This window comes from Vicugna pacos, chromosome 17 (genome assembly GCF_048564905.1).
Source record: "Vicugna pacos chromosome 17, VicPac4, whole genome shotgun sequence".
Taxonomy (NCBI): Eukaryota; Metazoa; Chordata; class Mammalia; order Artiodactyla; family Camelidae; genus Vicugna; species Vicugna pacos.
The window spans coordinates 44,383,298-44,408,762 of record NC_133003.1 but is presented as its reverse complement, the minus strand read 5'-3'; the positions used below and the strand labels follow the sequence as shown (position 1 = coordinate 44,408,762).

At 43.5% G+C, this 25,465-nt stretch overlaps 1 protein-coding gene across 4 annotated transcripts in view; it reads right to left on the bottom strand.

The window, feature by feature from the left end:
* The window catches only part of CNTN4 (contactin 4), an 809,034-nt gene continuing 783,569 nt past the window's right edge, over positions 1-25,465 (bottom strand). For all 4 annotated transcript variants that reach the window (XM_072941737.1, XM_072941736.1, XM_072941738.1 and 1 more), the window contains 10 exons: positions 24,242-24,362; positions 20,302-20,460; positions 17,881-18,030; positions 15,984-16,054; positions 14,697-14,931; positions 13,214-13,326; positions 12,466-12,652; positions 11,923-12,035; positions 4,693-4,861; positions 1-2,673 (listed from right to left, as the gene is read on the bottom strand). In XM_072941737.1, coding sequence (XP_072797838.1) covers positions 2,573-2,673; positions 4,693-4,861; positions 11,923-12,035; positions 12,466-12,652; positions 13,214-13,326; positions 14,697-14,931; positions 15,984-16,054; positions 17,881-18,030; positions 20,302-20,460; positions 24,242-24,362 — 1,419 coding nt within the window. In that variant the 3' untranslated portion in view covers positions 1-2,572. The remainder of the gene's footprint in view (positions 2,674-4,692; positions 4,862-11,922; positions 12,036-12,465; positions 12,653-13,213; positions 13,327-14,696; positions 14,932-15,983; positions 16,055-17,880; positions 18,031-20,301; positions 20,461-24,241; positions 24,363-25,465) is intronic.

Here is a 25,465-nt window from a genome sequence, read left to right as displayed (position 1 = left end):
TTAATCAATGATTATTTATTGCAAGGCACTGTGCTAGGCACTATGGAGAGTACATGGAAGATAAGACCAAAGTCCCTGCCCTCAAGGAGCTTACAATCTAGTTGGGAAGACAAGGCATACATACAAGGAAAATTGAGTAACAATACAGGAGTTAAGTTAAAATGCAAGATAACAGTACAAGAGAGTTTCAAAAGTAGTACCTGATTGATTACTAGATGAGGGGCATCAACAGGGCCTGCAGCTAATTTGGAGGCAGGATGTCACCAAGGGCTGGAGTGTGGGAGGTTTCCACAGACAAGCTGGGGCTGGAGCTACCCTAGGTCAGTCGGTATTCGGGCGATAAAGAAGAGTGAGGGGTATTTCAAGAAGAGGCAGCCACATGCCCAAAAGGCACAGAGGTGAGACCAAAAGCAAGCAGTGTTTAGGGGCCAGTGAGGGCTCCGTGTGGCTGGGTAGAAAGTTAAGTTGTTATTAGATTAAATCCAATCAAGTTTGGATTTTATCCTTTTAGCTACAGGGTTGGGGATACCTTAAAACAACAGGTATCTTTAGATTAAATCCAGAAAACATTTAACTAATCTAGAGGAAATATTCAAGTCTGATCTTCAGGATCTTTATTTGTGGATTTTTGTCCCTCTCTACTTCCAAAGAGGGTTTGCAGTGGTATCTTCGGGGTTGTCAGTTCCAAAGGAATACCTCTGGGTCATCTAGCTTTGGATCACAGCGAGAGAGTTTTGAGTCCCTCTGTGACCTTAAATTACAACTAGCACAAGGGTGAGCTGACAAATTCCCTGAAGGCAGGCAGGAAGAATGCTCCCAAAAGACAAGTATCTTTACAAATGACAGAATATTTATTAACAATACCTTTAAAAAAAGATTACATATGCTAGATCACTGGTAAATATCATTTACACTGGGGTTGGGAACTAACTGGGGTATCATCTTTTTTTCATTCATTTTATTACTTTGTTGATTTTTTTTTTGTGCGTGTGATTTTAAATCTTGTTTTCTTTTAACATAGAAGTAATCATATCAGAATAAGAAAGGAACACAGCTTGAAATACTGACAATATTTTTTTTCCCCAGTTACCACCCTAGTTTTTACACAAGTGGAATCCTGATCATGACTTGATTGGATAAATAGAGCTAGAAGGTTGAAAAGTTAACTTACGGTATTTGTAAGCAAAAATGACAAATTCCAGGCAAATTGGAGCTCTTTGAGAAAGAAGAAAAGGTGGCAGCGTGCTTACTCATGAAAATTTTTCTAGAAAATTTCATGGCCTTTGATATGCACGGTGCCACTAGTGTCAGCTTACAAAACCTCCCCTGTTATAACAAAGGGTTCTTTTCATAAGAACACAGATATTGTCACTTTCCAATGTGTGATTTTAAGACGTAGAAGAGAAAACTTATAAAGCAACAAGGCTACCTATTGCAAAATGAGAGAGTCGTCAAGATACCATACAATTGTACTAAAGATCTTTTATAGAGTCATGAAAAAAATTCTTTCTGGCAACAATTTGCTGAAATAGGAGAAACCTGTCAGACTCCACACATAATTTTGCTTCAAAAGCAGGGCTCTATTATTAAAGAGATACACATATATAAGAAATTTTGTAAAGAAGTTAACGAATCCATCAACAGAGAATTCTCTTTTTTTGTAAAATGTGCATTCAAAACAGATACATTTAAAGATAGTAAAATGATCTTTTACCCTTTGAAAGACTTGGCTGACTATAGTAACTCGTGGTCTATGTTACTACAGGATACGTAACTTCAAATGTAATGGCTAAGATAATGCTACTACAAAGACGATGCTAGCTAACTTAGCTGAGGGAAAAGAAAGTCTTACCGTACAATGCTAAATTCAGGGATGGGAGTATTGCACAAGGTACCTCTGGGGCAGTTAGTTTAGGTGTTGCGATTGCAGCCATTCCTAAAACCATCTCAAATTGTACTGAACAACAAAATTCACAACAGGGCGGGAAAACATATGGTACATGTCAAAACGACGTGATTCCGTGCACCAGCCGTTCCAAAGACTCATTCACAGACGGCAGCCTTGAGTTACAGACCAAGTCTTCAGCTGTCCTGCCACGAGACCCTTGTAGAACTGTACAAGTAATTTGCAATTTATTTACCAACATGAGTTTCAAACTCTGTCTTTAAAGGAAATATTTCCAAATAATAATCATATGATCGTGTTGCCCAGAGCATTTTACAGCAGAGGAAAAAAAATTAATATCTACATTTCATGTTAACTTTAAAAAATTCTATAAAACACTAAATATATAATAAAAAATATGCATATAGGGACATATGTAAACTGCTTTGGTAACATCATATTACAGATGTCTTCAGTGCACTGCAGAGTTTCCAAAGAAACTTCAGACAAAGCTAGATTTGCTTTGAGGAAGTACTGTATAATGCCATTCCTAAAGAAGCAAAAAACATTTTTTTTCCAGTAATAAGATGTACTTGAACAACAATATTACTTAGTACTGGGTGTCTTCAAAACAACTAGCTAAATGTTGCTTATATTATAAAGAGCGAGTCCTTTACGTAACATTTGTCATAAACTGGACCTGGCTGTGAGAGAAATCATGATGGTACTGATGGCCGATAGCGTGCAGGCATTGGAAGTGGACGGCCCTGCCCCTCGTGCATAGGCATCTGGAAAGAGAGAAGATGTTCACTCAGCATCCACGCAGCCCACCCGCAAAGGGGCGCGAGGTCCCAGGGCTTCTGTCACAGCGCTTAACAGATAAGGAAACTGGGGCCCAGAGAAGGGAGATAAGTCTAAGATTACCCTGTTAGTAAACAGCCGAACTGGGATTCGAACCCATGTCTGCCTAAATATACCTCTTTTTTTTTTCCCAACAAAACAATCTCAATCCTTTTCAAACTTCTTATAGGTCTTGTATTTTTCACTGTAAGAGGTTACAACTGTCATTTGAAGTTTCTTCCAGATTGTAAGATCTCTCACCAACAAAGTAGCAAATCTCTTGAGAAAGAGATGGTTTTGCTCTCAGTTACATCCCTATTGGCTAATAATTAGACCAATACAATTGCTTAAAATATGTTTTTCTAATGAATTAAACCAAGAATCACCAATCAGTCTAAAAAAAAAAATCCTTGCAAATGATAAGCAAGTATGAAGTCAGATTTTTTAAAAGTGAGATAAATTAACCCCCAAAACAAACTCCAATCTTGTGTTTTTCGTGGCCTGGAGATTACTTCCACATCTCACTATAAACCTGATTCCTTTCAACAGATGGGGACAGATTCCTCTAATGAGGTGTAGGAACCAATTCTCCCCAGTGCTTTAAAAGACAAAAATGCCTATAGTGTGTGTATGCAAAAAAAGGTGCATTAAATACAAACATCACCTGGACACTGGCAAACCACTCCGGAAATCAGAGCAGGTCTTAGTGCAGCCTTGCTTTCCCACCTGAAGTCATTTCTATCCATTAACATTAACAGGTGCTTCTTCAGAAGCAGGGTGAAATGACGCAGGAACATTTTCTGTTCTCATTTGAGGCACCCACGTTTTATAGATGCAATTAAAAGTGTTTAGGGGATGCTCTGCTATGACTTGGTATCAGCAAGACATACTGGACCTTTAACTCATCTGAAGTGTCATGTGATGGACTCTTAGCAGGGGCTGAAGCTCTGTGGTGAGGATTCTGACCACAATTTAAAATACTGTACCTCCACTGACAGCTTGAAAATTTCTCTGTCCTTCAGCGAACCCCTTATCTCCAGATTGTTCAAAACAAAGGCCAATGAAAATCTACACTTAGAAATATAACCCCAATCTTTTCAAAATTATTATTGTGGTAAAATACACATAATATAAAAGTGACCATTTTAACCATTTTAAAGTGTACGATTCAGTGGCATTAAGTACACTCCCACGTTGTGTAACCAGCACCAGTATCTAGTTCCAGAATTTTTCATCACCCCGGAAGGAAACCTTGGACTCCTGAAGCCAGTTAATACCACCGGCCATCACTACCAGCCACTACCTTGTCTCTCTGGACGTGGTTTTCTAAAAATTTCAAATACATGAAGTCATACAGCAACAACAAAAATAATATGCTGCTGAGATGTTTATAAACATAGTATTTGAAAAACAGGGTTGACTGCTTTTACCTCAAAAAAGACTCTCATGCACGACTCAACAGTCTTTGTTAACAAAGATGATCTTAACTATTCGTGGACATGTGCATTTATGTGTATGTTACATGGCCACATTCAAAACAGTGTCGAGTCCAAAATAGTTTCAGCCAAAGACGTTAAATTCCATGGCGTCACAAGAACAGGCTTCTACAGCATTTGAAAGAATTATTTGCTTGTTCCGCCTGAGTCATGCTTTTAACGTCTGAAGCTATAATCTGGGGGTTATTATAGATGCAAACCACATCGGTCCCCATGGAAAAACCTGGGTGATGGATCTGGGGCTGCTCTAATCTGGTGTTTGAGTGATTGACAGTTGATTGAATCAGTCCAAGCGAATCAAACTGTCTTTTGCATGAAACTACCTGTGATGGGCAAACATCAGGGTCTGAGGAAGGAAGTGGTTTTATCCATCTTTATTTGCGGGCTTAATGTCGTCCAATTCCTGACTCACCGGCAGGCTTAGGAGGTGAGGCAGACACGGAGAAGGGAGGGAGAAAAAGACATTCTTACTTGATATCTTTGGAATTCGAATTTGTTCGCTGCTGCTGCCATCTCCTCCATCACTGAATGGCTTAATTTCTATGATGTAATCTTCATCAAAAGGCAAAGAAAGCTCCACCGATGTTTGATTTGTTTCAATGACAGATGTGCTGCTCTGTCTGTTCCACCTGTACAAGACCTGCCAATACAGAACGCACAGGTGTCACCTGCTGTCCTCACAGAGGCCCCAGAGCTAGAGCATCCATTTGCTTTCACCTCCGGGCACCAGTGAAAGGCAGGGACGCGAGGATGTCAGGCTGCCCACGTGCGTCTGGAAGACTCATTTATAGTGAGAGACATGTCTGCAGCTACCATTTATTTCATCATGAAGAAAGAGTTTAAAGGCTCCGGCACCCTCTCAGTCTAAACGTGCTGAGCGGCCTCACATGACCTGGGGAAGCTCGGTTAACACACCTGGAAAAGGTGAATGTAGAGAGCTCAGTTACACATGAGGGTCTTTGGCATAAGAGACTTGGCTGCTGTGTGACCGTGGTCCACTTACTTTACCTCTCTGAGCCTCATTTCCCTCTTCTATAAAATGGGGACGATAATATCCACCTTTCTGGGATATTTTCAAGGTTGCACAGAATGGGATATAATGAAGGGTCTGGTGGAAGAAATAGTATCTATGGAGGCTTAAAGCGAACAAGAGATGAAAACACACTTAGCAAAGGTTAGAAGCGCAAGGCAGACGGGATAAGTTATCACCATCCTGAATCCTTGGGAGAGAGGGTGCTTCAGCACAGGGGGAGGGTCTGTGAAGGGCAAGGGCAGCAGCCCTCTTTTCTCCTCACACTGGGACCTGTTTTTGAGCAACAGAGAAGAGAGGGAAGGTTCTGTGCATTCGCCGTCACCATAGAAGTGTCTGTAGCTTCAGCAGGGCCACTCCTCTGGGTCTCCGCTGGGTCTGAGTCTCGGGTGGTAGTTCATTTGAGGAGATGGCCAACCAGCTCGGCTGAAAACACACTCATCGCCTGGCACCGCCCACTCAGCTCATTGCCCTCTCCGATCAGGACCACTGTCAAGGTCTGGCCAGGTAAGTGCATCTATTTGGATATAACAACTGTGAAGAGACTGACTCCACAAACACTTCCTGACGTTTACTATGAACTGGGCACTTTACTGACAGAACCATACGTAATCGTCACAACAATCTGACAAGACAGGCATTATTATTCCTTTCCACAGATGAGGAAACTGAGGCCCAGAGCTGGCAGGTGGCCAGATGAACGTTCCTCAACGCGCCCTTAACTCACCAGAACTCATTCGTTTCTCCCGACAATAAAAAAGATCCAGCTGGGAGAGATCTGTCATTCTGGCTCCTGACGGAATGTTAGAAGCACTTGGGGAGCTTGTAAGAATACTGATGCTCTAGTCCATCGGTTCTCAACAGGGGTGGGAGTGGGGAGAAGCAGTTCTGCCCCCAGGGGGCACTTGGCAATGCCTGTAGACATTTCTGGCGCTACTGGTGTTGGGAGTAGGTGGAGTGGCCCGAGTCACTGTGAAACATCCTGTCACGCAGAGGACGGTCCCCACAATAGAGAAATACCCGGCTCCACGTGGCTCCTCGTGGCTACAGCGTGGAGCTGGAACATTGTGCCCTAGCCCAGCGCCAGCCCTCCTGGGACTCTGTAGGGTCCCGGCTTTGGTGCTTTTTAAAGAAAAGATCTTCAGGGGATGCTAATGTGGGCTGGGACTCATGAATTAGATCAAGGCTCTCAAACTTAAGCATGCATCAGAATGGCCTGGGGGGCTGATTAAAACTCAGATCGCTGGGCCCCACCCCAGGATTTCTGAATTCAGAGGTTTGAGGTAGGACTTGACAAGTCTGCATTTCTAACCAGTTCCCAGGTAATACCCTTGCCTCTGGCCCAGGGACCACACTTTGAGAACCACAAAACTGGCTCATCTTTCCCTGAGACCCACTTTAAATTCTGATTTGCTGATGTCAGAGACATAGGGTCACTGTACTACTGCAAGAAAAACCAAAAACAAGTGAAATTCATAAAATCCCCTTAAGCTGGTTTAGATCCCATTTATTCCCTGGCATTTCATCACCTTTCTTTATATCTCTCAAATACAAGGTGGAAAACACAATTTCCTTAAGGTGGAAAGATTCATAAGCATCCCCCTGCCTTCTCGGGAGCGTCCGAGGTATCAGCCTCAGCGCCCGCTCAGTAATGACCAGGCGAAAGTAAATCCTGCGGCACCTTCAGGTCTGCCAAAGCATCTCATCCCAGCCCTTCAGGAACTGAGCTGGCTGATGGGATGCAAGGACACATCTGGCTTTGAGGAAGAAATTGCTTCTTTGATTTACCTCTGGGCCTTGCCAGAGCACAGAGTTCAACTAGTTTCAAATAAAAATCCAAAAGGAACACTTCTAGGGAAAAAAAACCAGCCCTTTTTATCAGCACTGCTTATCAGCCTTGTAATGCTGGGGAGTGCTGTGGCCTCTAAATCCAGGCCTGTAAAACCTTTATTTGCATCAAACACTGGGTTCAGCTGATTGACTTGAAGGATATGCTTACATTTCACATAATCCTGGGTGGAAGACAAGGAGAAAGAGTGAATTTGTGGGAATAATGGTAATAGAAGCCAACATTACTGACTGCTTACTACGTGTTCGAACACTGTATATTCTACGTGCTAATGCAGATTACTTCTCCAGGTAGTCACTGTCATTATTCTGATTTTAAAGATGAGGAATCTGAGACCTGAAGGTGTTAAGCAATGTGCTCAGGGTCTCATGGTAAGTGGGAACCCAGCATTCAAACACAGACAGTCTAGGTTCATAGCCTATTTTCTTAACTAAGTCTAGCTTGGCCACCATCTGTGTGACTGTGGGCAAATTGCTTTCCCTCTCTGGTCTCTGTCTTCATAAAAGCAAAACAAGGGGGTTAGACAATAGAAAGCTGGTGGCCCATGGGTCACATTTGGCCTATATATTTTAACTATTGGATACTTACTTTTTAAAAAAAATTTGATGTCAACATTTAAAAGCCAAGAAACTGCACGTGATAAAATTTTGGGCTCTACTAAAAACTGGAAGATATGATCACACTGGTCTACATGCCTGTCTGGCAACAACTGGGTGAAGCTGAGAAGCTACTGCTTATTCTGGATAATCACAAACTCTGCAGCTGATCACAGTCTCCAACACTTCCTATTGTGTCACACTGGCATGTGCTTACCTCAGGACCTTTGCACATTCTGCACACTATTCTTGGAACATTCTTTCCCAGAGAGCTGCCTATCTTACTCCCTCCTTTTTTCATGGCCCAACTGGAATGTCATCTCTTGATAGAGGCTTTTCCGGGTCTTTACTTAAAATAACCTCTTCTATCTAGTCCATGGCACTGTCTGTTCCCCCTCACTCTGAGTTATTTCTCTTGGTAGTACTTCATTACCACTTGATATTGCTGGCAGGCAGAAGAGCTGAGTGGCTAAAAGGTGGGACTCCGGATCCACACTGCCTATATTCAGATCCCAGGTCTTCAATACACTAGCTTTGTTAATAATGCTCTATCGTATGCTTGAATGTTGCCAAGAGAGAAAATCGAAAATGTGCTCTCCACAAATAAGAAATGGTAACTATGTGATGGGATACAGGTGTTAGCAACTGATATGGAGTGATCATTTTGCCATCTATAAATGCATCAAATCAACACGTGTATACCTTAAACTTGCACAATGTTATATGTCAGTGGTATCTCAATAGATCTGTGAAAGAAAATACTAGCTATGTGAAGTAGGCAAGTCACTAAACTCTGTGCCATAAGCTCTTTACCTATAAAACTCAGGCTAATAACTGCACCTACTTCATGGGTCATTATCAAGTTAAAATTAATTAGAACAGCGTTGGGTACATGTATTGACAGTATTTGTTGAAAGGACTGAGTCAACCCATTTATGTAACCTGCCTGGCTCTGAAGACAGTTTAGTTTGTGACACTGAAACCACACATTCTCTTTTTAGCACAAGGGTCCTAAAATAGCTTGATGCTTTGTGCTGAAAGAATATTCTAGGACTTAAAACTTTCTCAAGTCAACTTTTTTTTAAGACTGCTTACCCAAGCAGAAACCCCAAGCAGAAATCTAGACAATTTAGGTGAAAAAGCAAAAAATAGACACACGTCTAATTTTTACAAAACTATATATCCCTGAACATTTACACTGTATATGTAGCACTTCAGTATCTATAACCAGTTACAGTCAGATTCCTTGGGATCTAAACGGGGATGTATAGGGAGTCTGGCTCCTCCAGTCCCAGCCCTAAAGAGAAGGGAAGGGATTGAACTGGAAATCAAGAAGAACTCAGAAAGGGCCCTTTCCTACCATCTGGTCTAACCCTGTTACTCCTCTTTCCTCTACTGTCAGCACAGGTGGATCCTGCAGCATCTCACACATTTGGTACCCGCCCATCAGGATGCTTCCTGAGGCATGGAATTCCCAATTTGGAAGTGCCACTGTATTTTTCATAGATACACTTTAGATATTTATAAGATACAATGAATCAACATGATACATCATATTTTGGGGGAAAAAACCTATATCCATGGGTCTCCCTGTGTTATGATTTTTTCCCCCTTATGTGATCTGCCCTTTCTTTGATTTCTGGATAGGACTCTGTATCTGAGCTGTGGTATCATTTTTGTTTTGTTTCTGTTTTAAAAATTAAGCCTCTGTTTGGGCTCTTGTGATGAATATATTAAATACATACATTTTGGATTTTTTTTTACCCAGCCCCCCCAAAATAGCTTCTATTATCTGATCTGTTGCTCACATCTGGAAGTTTCTATGTTCTCCAGGCGTCCTTTGTTCCAATGTTTCATTCTAGTTCTACAGAAAGAAAGTTTCCCCAATCCTACGTGAAGCCTCAGTTCTTCCCTGGGCAGTGAATGCCCCCGTGTTGGTCTTGTTTTCTTTATTCCACCACACCTGCCCGCTTCAGTGCTGCTCCACTGACTCTCCAGTCCGCAAAAGCATCTGTTGAGTTAAAAATATATATATAGAAGGGCCTTCTTGGAAAGGTGCTACCCAGACAAGGTCACACAAGAGTTTCTGAGAGGAGCAGTAGAACGAAGACATAGCGACTAGACAAAACTCATTTCCCAATTTTTCTTCTAAAAATGCCTCTAATCTCTCAGACTTGGTTCACGGAAGCAAACTTCAGCTTGCTCATAGATCCCTGCCTCGTGAAAGCTGAGGGCACTCCAAGTCACTTTACTCGGCGGCCTTCAGTTCTCGCATCTGTGAAGTGAAGGGCTCCGGCTGGCTGAGCTCCGGGGTCTCCAGCTACCATTTTGCTTGGTTGCCTGAAATACCCCAGGGAGCTCCCGGCCTTTCAGTTTTATTTCAGCACCAGCTTCAACATGAATTTAAAACCTAGTAAAAAGTTCACTCATGGAACTCGTGCCCCTACTCAAGAACTCCTAAAACTTTCTAAACTTTTATTTTGTGTGTGTGTGTTTTCTCTGTTCTAATAGAACTAGAAGTGGGGAGAAAGACTCTCTCTCTTCTGGGTCTTTTTTTTCCCCCCACTCTCTCCCTTGGTTTGGTTAAATTAATTCGGCCCAGATTGTATCTGCATCTCTTTCATGTGATGATCAAAGTCCTGGCAGTGTTAGCCTGGGTCAGACCCCGAAGTTGCAAGAGCTGTCTTCACTCCTTCTTCTGTCTTTGCTTCGTTTGAGTCTACTCTTTCCTCTTTCATCTTCCAGCCTACCCGACCCCCTGTCTCTCTTGTCCTGGCTAAGACTGATCAGATGAGCTCTTTCACATTATCTCACCGTAAGAGGCTAATGATTTAAGAGTTCAGGAAATGAAGACTTCCTTCTAATATCACCATAGCGAATGCATCCTTGGCCGGAGAAAACCTTGGTGCTGATTCAGGTACCGTGTTCTGGAGACCCACAGCCCAGGGGTTCACAATAAGTCATTAGCAGATCAGTTACCCAAGAGGATGGGAAGTACTCTGAGAAAGCTGGCAAATAGAGAGAGCTCTGGCCACCAGAGGAGGCTTCTAATCTCAGACCTGAAAGATGAGTGGCTGATAAAGGATGCGGACTTAACTTGTGGCAGGTCCCAGGGAGATAGAATAGAGGCGCAAAGGCTCTGAGGAAAAGGAAGATACCAGAAGATTTCTCCTTTAGTAAAAGAGAAATGCAGCCCCAGAGAGGTTCAGTGATTTACCAAAAGTCACATAGCGATTAGAGGACCAGAATGTGGTTGTTTGAAGACCTTTCCAGAAAAGTTTGCTGTTAAAAAGTGACCCAGTGAAAGGTCTGAAGATTGGTTCTGCGGGAATGCTTCTCTGCTGGCAGAATACAAGCCACTGTGTCATGCGGATGAAGGAAAGCTAGTCCCAGGCAAGGAGGCTTTCTAATCACGTCACCCAAGGCTCTCCCGCCAACTATGTCACACACATCACCCAAGGCTCTCCCACCAACTATGTCAACTCGCGATGCCAGCTCCGGCTTTACCGTCCCACAGTCCCGGGTTCTGTGATGAGTGCCTGACAGCACCGTCAGTACGACACTCTCACCATCTCTGGGCCAAAACGGCACAAAACAGGCAGACTGCTGCTTGTGAATTCACCCTGCCGACTAGTTTTGTTTGGCCTGCCCGGCACTGCTTCAAGTGTAGTTTAAAAGTAACACAAAACAAGATGTTTATAATGCCTTTTCACTGTGGCATGAAGGCTGTTTTCTTTACTAGCTCTCTAAAGTATGGCTAAAGTTTACAGGATCAGGCAAATGAATTTCTTTAAAAAATCCATATATATATATAATGTATCTCCCTAACAATAGGAATGTGGACAAAAAGATTAATCATTAGTAATATTGCGAAATCACTACTACTGATTAAAAAAAATACAATCAAGAAAAGAACAAAACAAAGCTGACAGCAGAAATGTTAAAAATGTGGTTCATCATGAGTTTCTGGAGACCCAACCACAGGGTATTTAAATATTTCTGAATGACTCTGCCTGAGCCCAAAGTTTAGGCGATTCTCTAAATTCTGTCCAGAGCTCGTGGACTATATATAAAACTCAGAGCCGGCCCCGGCGGGGCAGAGGCTGCCAAAGAGGCTGCGAGAGCATCGTCAGGGAAAGAGAGAACATCGTTCCTGAGGCTCACGGGGACGGTCTGTCCCCACTGACAGCAGGATTAGGTGCCTTTGCCAAAAGGAAAATACCCACTTTGTATCCTTTTACTTCCGACTCATTATCCAGGGCCTTCACTTGATCCCAATTCAGGATAATTTTGGAGTCCGATGAATTCCATATGATGTTTCCGGGGGGTTGACTTGGTGCTATAAAAAAATTAAGATACACGGAGTCACAGATTATTAAGTCTCAATGGATTCTGAGGAATATCTCCTTACTAGAATTCGAGAGTGGAGGCAATTTAACGGGCTATTGCACTAATATGTGTCTTCAAGGTCACTAAAATCTGCCGAGATACAGCACTGCAAATGGAAAAAGATTCAGCTGGTCGCCTAACATTTGTAGCGCAAAGAAGTGGCCCTTCCCAGGGAGGAGAAAACATTTATCTTTCTGTCCTCCAGAGCAATGAATTTTGCATGGTATTCGGAAAGGTTCAGCTGAAGTGCTGAGGTAAATCTGCATCTCCAAAATGATACCAATTAGTATGCAAATGATCACTGGGAGGTGGGGATGGGGAACGAACTTGGAATACGTTTGATGAATCCCTAAAATATTTCCGAACAAGAATGTCCTTACGTGGCTTTCTGGTCGTCACGTTGACCGTCGCACTGGAGGGGCCCGTCCCAGCGGAATTATACGCCTTGACGGCTAAATGATACAGAGCGCTGCCTTTTAAGTTGGTGATTTTGGTCGATGTCTGATTTCCTATGGTTCGTATTTTTCTGGCATTTTCTTCCTTGTCATCATGTCTCCAGTATTTAACCTGAGAAAATCAAAAGGAAGACCTTGGACAGCATACCTACTGGGGATATTTCCAATGTCATCCGGTGACTTTTTTTAATGCAAGGTTCTTAAGACACAGTTAATTTTCTCTATAGCAAGTCCTAAGCCGAGCTTTCAGAACCAAGAGCTTTGTAGGCGCTGAGAAAGTCTCCACAGTAAAAAAGGCCCCCTTTGTGTTCTTGGCTTCACAGCGAGGTGGCAACTTGGTGTAACCATGGTCGCGCATTTCTCTTTTTCCTCACCTCGTTTTGAGCCCAGGTGATCCTGGGTGTGTCAGAAGTCAGAGCTCACTTTGTCAACCATCTTATACATGCTTCGACCTGCGTTTTGACAGGTGTCTCTGGAGTGTACCACGGAGAGGGGGGATCTCACAGTGAAATGCTCAGTGCTTCCATTAATGCTCCTCTGGAAACCACTGTTTTCTAAAACAAGCACCTCTAAAGGGGAGTCAAGGTCTTCTTCCCATCAGAGTGTGTCTGGGGAGTTCTCCCTGAGACGTGGGGACTCTTTCCCAGAACCAAGGCACCAGTCTCTTGCTTACCTCGTAGCCCTGTATCCGTCCTCTATTCTTCTCCATGGGGGAGGCCCAGAAGACTTCAATGTCTGTTGCAGAAAGACTTCTGGCAAAGATGCTGGCTGGTGGTTTCGTGGGTTCTGCAGGTGAGCATGGAAGGAGTGATTACTCTATCTGCTGCATCGGAATAGGCTTCTAGATACTGGCATGAGAAGGCGTAAAGACTCCATGATCATAGAATAGTCTTAATGAAACAGGAGGGAAGGGGGCAGCGCACAACCGTCAAAAGAATGAATAAGCAATTGAGGAGAGGACACACACTGGGTAGAACCAATTCGGCCCAAGATGGTGGAAGATCTGACTTCCAGTAGACCTTGAGCCTCATCACACACTCATTGTAACAGATGAGCTGCTAAATGACACACCTACAGGCACCCTGACAGTTCTCAGGCCGACGTTAAAAGGCACCAAAGTGAGCAAGGGCCCAATACCTGGAACTCCCTGCACCTTCCCCAAAGTTGCTGGAATCCTCCTCCCACTTGTCAGCATGTGAAATTACCCCGCCCATTAAAAACTAGCAACCCCACACCCTGGGGCCCCCTCTCTTGCCTTCTGAGACAGCCCCACTCTGTCGATGGAGGGTGTACCTCCCTGAATCAATCTACTTCCACTTTACTATGCAATGTGTATCTCCTAGGGCCATTCTCACCTTCCTGGATGACCCCATGCTCTGGGGCTGCCCTTCCTTCTGAGATGTACTGCACTCTGTCTACGGAATACGTATCTCTCTAGATAACCTTGCTTTCGCTTCACAGTGGGTTGCTCTTGAATTCTTCCTGGCAGGAGAGTCAAGAACCTAATCTCTGCTAACACTTAGTGATCATGATATTCTGAGAGCCGGGTGAGCACAAAGGCAGGAGAAATGAATGAGAACCCCTAAATGGCATGATGTGCACAATCACGTTGCTTTGTGACTTACCCGTCTCGTTAATAAAAGAGGAATTTATGAGTCCACTATAGGACTCATGAAAACATAAGTGGTGAGAGGAAATGCAAATTCTATTTTGGTATTCACTTAAAGGCATAAAACAAAATATAATTCTGTTGAACGTAATATATATAGAGTTTCAATATCTTGTAACCTAGAATGAAACAGAATCTGAAAAGGAGTCTATGGATGTACGTGTATGACTAAAGCATTATGCTGTGCACCAGAAATTGACACAACATTATTAACTGATGATATTTCAATTAAAAAAAATATGTATACATGAAGATCTCACATGGTACCTGCGATTCTGGTCCCAAGCACTGGAATTAATCATGGATAATCATTTGTTTTTATAGACAGTGGAGTTGCTATCTTTCTAAGAGATTGGTGGTAGGGAATGAATCATATTTCTCACATGACACTTTTCTCAAATCAGGAAACGCCTTCAGTTTCTGAGGAGAGTGCTAAACTGACTGTACGTTCTGAAATCAACATCTCAGAATTGAAGAAACATCCTACCTTCTTCGGCAGAGTATACCACCGTGGTGGGGCTGAAAGGGCCTTCTCCTTTATTGTTGAAGACACCCACTTTAACCTCAAAGGGAGAGAAGGGCCGCACACTCTCGTTTCTGAACACGTATCTGGAAGCGTCGGCTGAGGCCAGCACGGTCAGCATCCAGATCATCTTCCCGTAAGGCCGGAAGGCCACCACGTAACCAAAGCCTCTGCCGTTCTGTAATTCCTCAGGGACCGTCTGGGAAGGAAAGGAGGGGGCCTTCAGAAATCACAGTGATCTGATTCAAATGCTAACACTGTTTTATTCCCCCCAGCCCCTGCCTTGTCCACAACTTTCCCCAGCTATCTTATGGTGACCTTTGAGTCTTCCATTTGGGACTTGCCATCAGTCCACCTTAGATATTCAGGGGGTATTGGAGCTGAGATTAAAAAATCAAGGAACACCTGCAGTGGAGAGCCTGGCTTCCTGATGGGGGAGACCCAGCTCTGAACCTGCTGGAAATGACTGTGCAAGATACAGGGACAGTTGATCTGAAACCCAACATTGCCAGCATGTACTGTCTAATACTAATCTCCCTCCTGTGCCAAACATACACTTGTCGACATAGATCTCAAGAAAGAAGTCAGGGCCATCCTGACTCTAGCGGCATCTTCCCTCTCGGAGCACAACGGCTGAGCTGGCAGGGCTGAGTGATTTCTCTCACTGCTGGGGTTTCAGTTAAATCAAAGATCTGAAAGTGTGGGGTTGTTGTCTAGGATCCTTCGAAAACATTAAGGACCCTTTCTAAAACTCTGACTTCTTCTCTCAAAATCAATTTTTAATACATGGGTGGCTAACACACCTCCAGGTGGCTTAAAAAAAAAAATCTAATACAAGAAGGCTCCAGTAGCAAAGCCGATCCCAGGAAATCGTACTGGTACATGGAATCTATTGTGGGCAGATGTTTTAGATCAATTGGCTTTGCAGCAATTCAGGAAGAGAAGAAAAACCGCTTTTCTCTGAACCAGCCTTCTTTTAATGTATATATTCCACATGTATATATTTTTTCTTGTGTGGTCTTCCCTTTCATGATTGTTTTTCCTGTGATGAACTGAATTAAAGCTTAACAACTGATGAACGAGCACCATCTTTTCCCGCTAATCATTAACACCATGAGAGGGAGTCTTTGCATTCAAATGGATTTCAGCTGTTCAAAAACAGAGGAGGAAACTTCCCAGACATGTTTAACATTGAGGACAATAGTAAAACAGCCTAGACTAATGTTCCTTTTTGTTCCATGACTCATTTACCTCCCAGGTTATAACCAGCTCAGATTTGCTGCCTCCACCACCACTGACGTTAGCTGGGGTGACTTCGGGGACTGTTCAGGAGAGAAAAAAAAAAGTCATGTCAGATGGCAAAAGCCAATGAGTGCCAGGAAAGTGGCCTCGCTGAAGTGTCTCACTTTGAACAAATACTCTAATGCATACACCTTTGTCTTCTGAGATCAGAAATGGTATGGTCCAGGGATCCGAAGCATCAGCTCAAGGAATGAGATGGGCCAAGGAAGTTGCTATGAGTTACCTGTTTCCCATTCAACAAGGTGCACATTATCTGACATGATGGACACGTTCAGCTCCACCCCTGGAAGCCGAGGTTCAGTGGGATGAGGAAAGAAATGAGGTCCTGGTTCTAATGCTTGGGTAGGCATTTATTAGCCAGGTGGCGGTACACAAAGGAGCGACAACACACACTCTGCCCCAGCAGAGCTTACAGTCTACTGCAAGGGGAACATGCAGAACGATGACAGAGCCACGTGGACAGTCAACAACAGCTGGTACAGACAATGGAGATGTGCGGTGGCGTTCGCAAGCAGCAGGCTGCTCAGAGCAGGGCTGGGCTAATGGCTTCTTGGAGGAAGGCGAGTTTTGAGCTGGGTGTTGAAGGAAGTGGTGGACAGAGGTTGACCCCTGGCTCACTGTGCTTAAACTCTTTGATCCCCAGTTTTCTCTGTAAAAGAGGGGAAATTGCGCTAGCTTCCTCTCCGGGATTGCAGAGAGGAATCAATTATATGACAATTTTAGAGGGGGAAGAAAGCATGAGGATGAGCTATATGATCTCCATGGAAATGAAAGATTCCAGACAGAATCTAAAAATGTCTGGCTGGGGTGCAGATTTGGTCACTGGGTATGTCCCCTTGGAGAAAGCCAATGAGAGAGACCTGGATGGATTTCTGTCCAAGAATAGGGTCATAGTTCCCATTTGCTTAGGGACCTGGCTCTTCCTTCAACTACCAGTTGGCCTCATCGCAGCTGGGAACTCCACACAGACGCATGCCTAGAGCTCCCACGCGACGTGCGAGAAGCCCAAGTTCCCGCCCGGTGGATGAATTTATGATCTTTTCTCCCAGTGCTCACTCAAGCTGTGCACACAGAAACTTACACTGAACTGCCGACTGGGCTGTCATGAATTAGCAGGACGTTTCCAGTCTCAGCTTTGGGAAGGGCTTATACCCTCAGAAAATCTCACTGAGCATTTCTGAGGAAATTAGTCCTGGCCACTAATGATTGCTGTGAGCTGATTTCATTTCAAGTGTGGGATGTGCATTAACAAAAATAATAATCCTGGTAGGAAAGTCTTGGTGACAAAGGAACCAATAAGGAAAGAGCTGGCATTTGAGGGAACTAAGCAGAGTGTCTCTTTCTGAACCAGGGAACCCACTGAAGAGTGAGGACTTCACTCTGGATTGAAACTCACTGCTGGGACTCACACAGAGAGAACAAACTAGTGGTTCCCAGTGGGGAGAGGGGAGATGGGAGGGGCAATACGGGGGCAGGGGATTAAGAGGTGCGAACTATTCCGTATAAAACAAGCTGCAAGGGTATCTCGTACAACACAGGGAATAGAGCCAATATTTAACAATAACTATAAATGGAGCAGAACCTTTAAAACTTGTGAATCACTACATTGAACGCCCGTAACTTACATAATACTGAACATCAACTGTCCTTCAATAAAAAACTAAACAACAACAACAACAAAAGAAACTCACTGCTGGTTAAGCTGAGCACCTACTGGCCTGGTTTCTGATCATTATGGTCACGCGACGGGGAGGGTGTGCTGATACAGCTGAAAAGCACGGAGGACTCAGAGCCTTCCCCTGAGGAACAGGAGCGGCTGGAACAGACTATCCGGGGGGCTACTCACGGGCCTCTTCCGTCCGCCGCTTCTCCGAGGGCCGGCTGGGCTCCCCGATCCCAATCACGTTGGCTGCAACTGTGCGGAATTCATATTCGACCCAAGGGTTCAAACCCACCACGGTCGCTGTGAACGTCTTCCCATCAATGAGTTCCGGGACTGAAAGACATCCACAGGCGGGGATGTTTCACAGGGTCCCACGCTGGGAGGACAGGAACTGCTGCCTCTCAGCAGCATCATTACTGTGTTTAGGGCACTGCTGCTGGTCTGAGGGTAGCTGAACAGACAGGGGCCACAGGGAGGTAATCCCACAATGCTCTGTGCCGAACTAGCAAACTCAAATCAGACCCCAGCAGATGACATCACACAAGACTGCCTTCAAGGCCCAAAACTGCTTGTCTGTAATCATAATTGTTGTTACCTCACATGTTTTTCAACATTTACTGTCTCGTGCTGGGCACACTGTTTAATTCTTACAACTATCCTATGAGTAAGGTAAAATTATTCTCTTCATTTCTTTTTTTATTGAATGGAAGATTCTGTAGTGGGGAAGGTACAGCTCAGCGGTAGAGCGCATGCTTAGCATGTACAAAGTCCTGGGTTCAATCCCCAGGACCTCCATTAAAAAAAAAAACAAACTTTCTCAAAGAAAGAAAAAGTATTTTAAAAAAGACTCTTTAAATTCTACCGGACTTCACAATTTTCAAAACATTCACACACATGATTTCATATAATCCCATATCCCTTCATTTTTATTTTATTAAAAAAATTTTTACTCCATGATTTTATTTTATTTATTAGAAAGGTGGAATAGCAGAAGAGAAAAAGGCAGGACAAAAGACTAGAATTTTCTTTCTTCAGATGTATGTAGAGGTGATAACATTATGAGTAGGATTTTATTACAATTTATTTCTCCTGATGAAGAGCTTCAATGAAAGCATCAAGTTTTTGTGGAATTTCTCTAACTCTCTTGAGGTCTAAAATGTGCCTTAGAAAGGTCAAGGGACTCACCCAAGGTCATACTGCATTTGTACTTTGACTGCACGGTCCACACTCTATAACTTACTATCACAATGGAGTAAGTAATAAGTCCACACTACTTCTATCAGTGAACTGCATTACTGCATCTAAGGAGAGAAGGTGTAAACATAAAAGGGATGAAGAACACAGAAAATGGAATCTAGAGAGTCAGAGAGGCAGGATTTGACAATGTTCACCCAGTAGCGTGTGGGGAAGGGCTCTTTCACCTGGGGGCACAGCTCATTGCTTGAGGCCACAAGCCAGGAAGCTCTGGAATTTCCTCCACGCTCATTGAGGCTAATGACATCATCTATTCACAGTGTGGTCGAGAAAATTCAAGGAAAGCACTCAGGAGAGCAGACGGCATGTAACAAGGGCCAACGCATCCTGGCTGTTTTCTTTCGTAAACTATCACGATCACTGTCATTATCATCATCATCTCCCTCTTCCTCCTTTGCTGCATTCTATTTATGCAGCATTTTTTTTAAGTTTCACAATCATTTCTGCATTGGGTCATAAACAATTCTTACTATGTCCCTTTGACAAAAGAGAAAGATGATGTTGTACAGAAATCTGCTGATGAGCAGGGTCAGGACTGAAACCCATGACTCCTTAACATCCAGATCTTTCCTCGCTCTCCTTCCTAAAACATTCCTGTGACTGAGAAGAAAGTCAGTGATTCAGCTGGAAACACAGAAGCCCATTCCTGAAGTTAGACAAGCCTAGAGGAGTGCGTGACTTGCTTGCAATAACCACTTAATTTGCCCATTTTTTTTTCCTCAGATGAAGCCTAAATAAAATAACAAAATGAGTCAATTTGGAGGTACTGACAGGAGCAGGGATGGTATGGCCAACCTGAGTATTTTTTAATGTAACAAAATCTCATGCCTCTTCATGTCCCAAAGTATCCATCTAAAAAAATGTGTAGCAAGTCAAGAGGCTCGACGCAGTCCTTAGATACTGGTTTCTTGAGAGCAGTAGATAAACTTTACAAGCGCCGTGATCATACAGTAATCGAACCCATCGCTTCCTGAAGCCCTGCGCTGGTGATGCACGGGTAATTTTAGGTAATGCACAGACAGGTGATGCACTTTATTTTTATAGCTAATGTATTTAAAAATGGGTATTAAGGAAAAACAGCCAACACAACAGACCTACTATCATTTCAGACATCATTGCTTGGAACAAATTAAAAAACAAACACATGTGAATCAACAGAAAGAAAAATATTAAAAGCTGGTAGTCCAGTTAGTTGGCTGAGGTCTAGGAAACATGGCCATAAACTCTCACTTGAGGCTGTGTCTGAACAAGAACCTGGTTGCCCCTTGGTTTTGGCCACAGTGTTTTGTGTGTTACGCTGAGCTTCAGAAACCGCTGTGAGATACCAGCGCCAGGCGTCCAACAAGGTACCTGTATTGACTGCTTGCCAGCCCACGGAGAACGGAGTCCTGGCTTGAATGACATACATAGTGATGGGGCTGTGGTTGTCGGGTCCGGGTCTCCAGGAGAGCTGAGCTGTGGTGTCTGTAATTTCATCTATGGTCACGGCCTCGGGGGGACCTGGAGGACCTGAGAAAGAGCAAGAACCTCAGAGGTGGACCAGTGTGTTCAAATGTCCAAGCAAGTGACCACGTTGTTGAATGGGAGGGCGCTGACCTCTCCACCCGTGCATTCACCCACCCAGAGATTCATCACTTGTCAGTTCCTTTCTGAATACCTGTTAGGTGCCCCGCTTTGTTCTAGGCTCTGAAACGATAGAGATGAGTGAGACATGGCCCAGCTCCTTCCTTCCAGGGGCTCACAGTATAACAGGGAAAGCTCATAGGTGCACAAAGAACTACAATAGCATATTTGTTCTAGATGCCAAGAGAGAATATTGGGGTACCGCCAGGGACGAAATTCATTCATCTATCCACCATATATTTACAAGTTTTTATCATGGGTTAGACCCTGTTATCTGGGGATACAGTGGTGACAAATGAAGACTGGAGTCTTCTGGGCACGGTCATTTCTACCCCTGGTGATTTGAGCAGACGTGACTTTAGAACTTTGGAGTCACCGTGCTGCACAGCACATTCCAGCTGCACTGTAACTACTGACTCCACCCCCGCCCCTCACTCAGTGCCAGCACACACTCGTGTGCAAGCGAACGGCTGTGAAAGCGACTTGTGGTCAAGAGTCCCAAGGCGAGGGTTTCTTCGAAGCAATTGCCAAGTCAGGCTGGAGTCCTACGACCCACCCTCGCAGTTTCTGTAAACCATTCCTGTATTTTTCTACTCATCCTCTTGATGTGTATTGTTTCTGCCACTGTACTTAAACCATTGAAAACAGGAGGAAATCAGTTTTAAATGAAGGCTTGGAAACCGGAAAGAAACAGGGGGGTGGAAGGTGGCTGGCAGGCAAACACAACAGCTACGGAGCCAAAGCAAAGACCCAAAGCTGCCCCAGATTCCAACGTGAAGAGCTCTCAGCAGGCAGTTAGATGAATTTCTAACAGAGCAGAGCGGCCCTCCTCGGCAGAGAAGGTGAGGGTGAGGAAGACATCAGACAGGAAGAAGATTGTCCTAGGAGGGATTTGCTGAGGCCCAGGACAGCAACCAGATGTTCTGCCAAAATACCATCAGGCCACGGCACACCGGGCAGGGAAGAAAGGGACCTTCCACAGAGTGGTGAAAAGTTACCAGCAATTTCCAGAAGTAACATTTTGTTCTGGGACTCACTTCTGCACCCTCGATGTGATGCCCTAAATTTCTCTTTCCTTTTTTAAAAATCATTTTTTATAGACCCACAGGTGAGACTAAATTTATCTTTTCCCTCCTACTCCTGAATGAAAGGTCTGGAAATCTGTATGCTGGAACTGATTAATTTTCCATGGTGACATTTCAGCATGTCAGTCAAATGCCACCCAGATAGAGCTGAGGTAACCTTTGGCTCTCCAGACTCTTATTAACCAGGTAAAGTTCAGAAGACAATATAACCTTCTTTTTTATTTTTTTCCCACCAGCTTTCTTATCCTAGCATTCTCATCCTTTTTTTTTTTTTAAAGAGATGCTCATTCGATGGTCTTTAAAAATCAAAGTACCACAAGGAGAAAAGTTCTCCTCTCCAAACTTAACGAATTAAATTGATAGGAAGATCAGAGCCCGCTGTTGGCAGCTGAGGAGGAAGAAGATAAAGGGTTGGCATGAATGTGGCCACTGGAGGTAAGACGGAACCTCCACAGCATTGTTTGCTATTTCTGTTCCTGCTACCTGCCCCACCGCACAGAGATATGACCTTACAGAACGTTTACCAGCTTGCTTTTGGGGGAGATGGGGCTCTCTTTCAAAATGACAAAATGAGCAAATGTTTATCCTCTGAGCAAAATGTTAACGTGGTCTGGGGCTCATAGAAGTGTTTGTCACGGGCAACCGCAGAAGGAACGATGGTGTTACACCAGCGTCCCTGCTTCCTTCTCCGGGAAGGTGGCTTTTCTACCTGCCATTCAAGGGCTGTAAATTACACAAAGTAGATAGCAGAGAATCAGGGAAGCTAGAGCCAAGACTCAAAGCTTCAAAAGTTTCAAATACAAAAATCTCTTACAGGGCAGTGAAATGAGTATCTGCTTCCCCTCTGAAATATGCAGAAAAGCTGCAAAGGCAGAAGCCAGAGGAGATAAAACGAGAAATTATAGCTTAAAATGGCATATTAATTTATTGGCCTTATTAACTGATTAGGCTAGATTTTCTTTTAGACTGCGTTTGCAAACTCCTCTTGGTATTTAATGTTATTTTCTGCGAAATGAAGTATACAATATCATTTAAGAACTTCAAGTATTACTGATTTAAATATTTATTAGTCTAATTTATTGCTGTTTAAACTGCTGATCTGAACATTATCCTAATTAAATAGAGGATACATTTTGAGCAACAGAATTCTTTTGTTCCCAAGGGGAGAGAAGACCAGCTCTGGTGTATTTTATAATGGAAATAAACACATTCCCGTAAGTTACTCTATGGCTAACTCTATCCAGGTTGGAAGATTTTTCTCTTCTCTTTCCCAATAGAGAAAGGTTTTTAAGGCATTTTTAAAGGGGAACCAAAGTAGACACGATGGAAAGCTATTTTTCCTTAACCTCTCCTAACAGTTTTAGTTGCTGACTCCCACATAACTCCCCCACATCACATTATACCCAGAGGAGATAGGAACACTTTTGGTTATTTCCAATAATATCTTGTTCTCTGTGCACTCAGATTCACCCTGCCTCCAAATCTGGTATCACCGGGATTTTTGTTTCCTTGCACACAGAATTCTGCTGGCCAAAGATCCCTGAACACACACAGTTAGGGTTCGTTTAAAGGAGATGCTGGCCAAGAGATTACTTTGATGTTCTGATTTGGCTTGACATTTCACTTTAGAAAACGTCTGAGCATGCATCAGTTTGATGCTGGTATATACACTGGTTCACAAAGATCTGAATTTTAATTGAAAACTATTTCTTAAAAGTCTACTTACCAAGATTTGCAAATATTAACTATTATATATAAAAATAGATAAAAAACAAATTTCTGTATAGTACAGGGAACTATATTCAATATCTTGCAATAACCTTTAATGAAAAAGAATATGAAAGTGAAAGTATATGCATGACTGAAACATGATGCTGTACACCAGAGATTGATACATAGTAACTGACTATACTGCAATTAAAAAAACCCAAAAACCAAAAAACAAACAAAGTCTACTTATTGCTCCTTTACACAATAGTTTGGCCAGGCTCAGCCAAGCTGCTTCCAGCTGCTAGGATGAAGTTAGGCCATGTCGGTTGTACGCAACAGAACCTCACTCCTATCAGTGTTTACATCAACCCCCGGCTTCTTTACTACATCCGAGGCAGTTAGAAGGTATTTTCCTCTAAAGTCGTATTTTAGGAACTGAACAGAACTGTTAACTCTTGGGGTGGCGGGGAACTTGTAACGATCTCATTTAGGTCCCTCTTACATCTGGGAGCCAAATCACTAATTTGATTTAGCCTAGATGAAACACTGAAAAGCGCGGTTTGATCCCTCTTTAAGCCATTTGCTTTTCTTCAACAACAGTTACCCCAGAAGGTTGTATCAACTCCGACACCACAGTTCAGGGCACTGGGGGCACACACAGGAGCTTTTTCCAGTACAGAGTAAGTAGATTCGCTCTGCACCTTCTGATCCCCTATAAGAACCAAATGCACATGAAACTCCTGTTGACTCTTACAATGTTCAGCTTCTACTGACTTTCCCTCCATAATTCTAAACCTTTGAGGTTTTTAGAACTCTGTGCAGGCGTAGATATCACAAAGGTGTTTTAAAAACAGACACCAAAACTCCCATACCTCTTACAATCAGGTCAGCAGCAGCAGACAGCTTGTCTACACTTGTCTGGACCATGCAGATGTATTTGCCAGCATGTTTCAACTGGATGTTTCGGATCATCAAATCACCAGCTGAATCCTGCTGATAAAGTGGGGGAAAGTGGCTACAATTACTTTTTAATGAGCTCTAAATATCATCATCACACGAAGGACACTGTGACTAATGGGTTTATTTTACACTGGCTGATGAAAACATCAGTGATGAAAGCCATGGCCTGTTGAAAAATACGCGTGCCCGCCCGAGATATCAGAAGAGGAGCATCTTCAGAACACACGTCGGACAAGACCTCAGGTGTCTGGCATCTCTGGAACATTTTGCCACCCATGTTGGAAGCACTTAAACTTATGTAAAGTGGCTGCTGATCTAGTCCTGTGGGCTTCTTCAAACATGCCCTCAGCCGCCTGCAGCCTGCGCTGGCACTCCGATACTTTGGCACTCAGTATTTGGAAAGGGGACGCAAGCAAGCCCACATTTGGAGGCATCTGTATGTTACTGCACAGTCCCGTCTGAGAGCCAGCATTTTGATTGCTCCCAGGTTTGAATTAAAGAATCAGGAGGACCAGACTCTCTGAGGAAATCTTGCATCACCTAGCGTGGACAGGTGCTCATTTCTTTTCCAATGCCAAATGTATGTTTGATCAGCCGATGAATAGGACTAATTATATCCTGGTATGGATGTCTCTGGGCCCTAGAAATATTTCTACACTGCTTGCCAGCCCAGTACTTTAAAAAAATAGGCGGAGATGCCGCTACAGGCTATCACGAAGGTGGTTTTAACTGAAGAACACTGCTACGCCCTGGAGTTTGGTTTCATAGCTCTGTTAGTCAGAAGCTTGGAGAATAGCTGTTTGAGCAAGAGAACACCCTAGAGGTCAGATTCAGGAAGCAATGTTCATTTCTTAACGTTGACGATGACGAAATAACAGAGGTTATTTTGGCTCTGTTGCTATTCTGCCAAATGACAATAATATCTGATAACACTTGATGGTGTGTAATGCAGAGCAGGCACGTTAGTACAGAACTTCCTAGTGCTTCAGTTGTACTAACTCACTAAGGACCCACGCGTCCTAGGGGTTATCCTTACTCGACAGATAAGGAAACACAAGCACAGAGAGGTTCTCCAACTTGCCTGAAGTCGCTTAGCTAGTCAATGGCAGAGCCAGGACGTGAGCCCACAGGGTCAA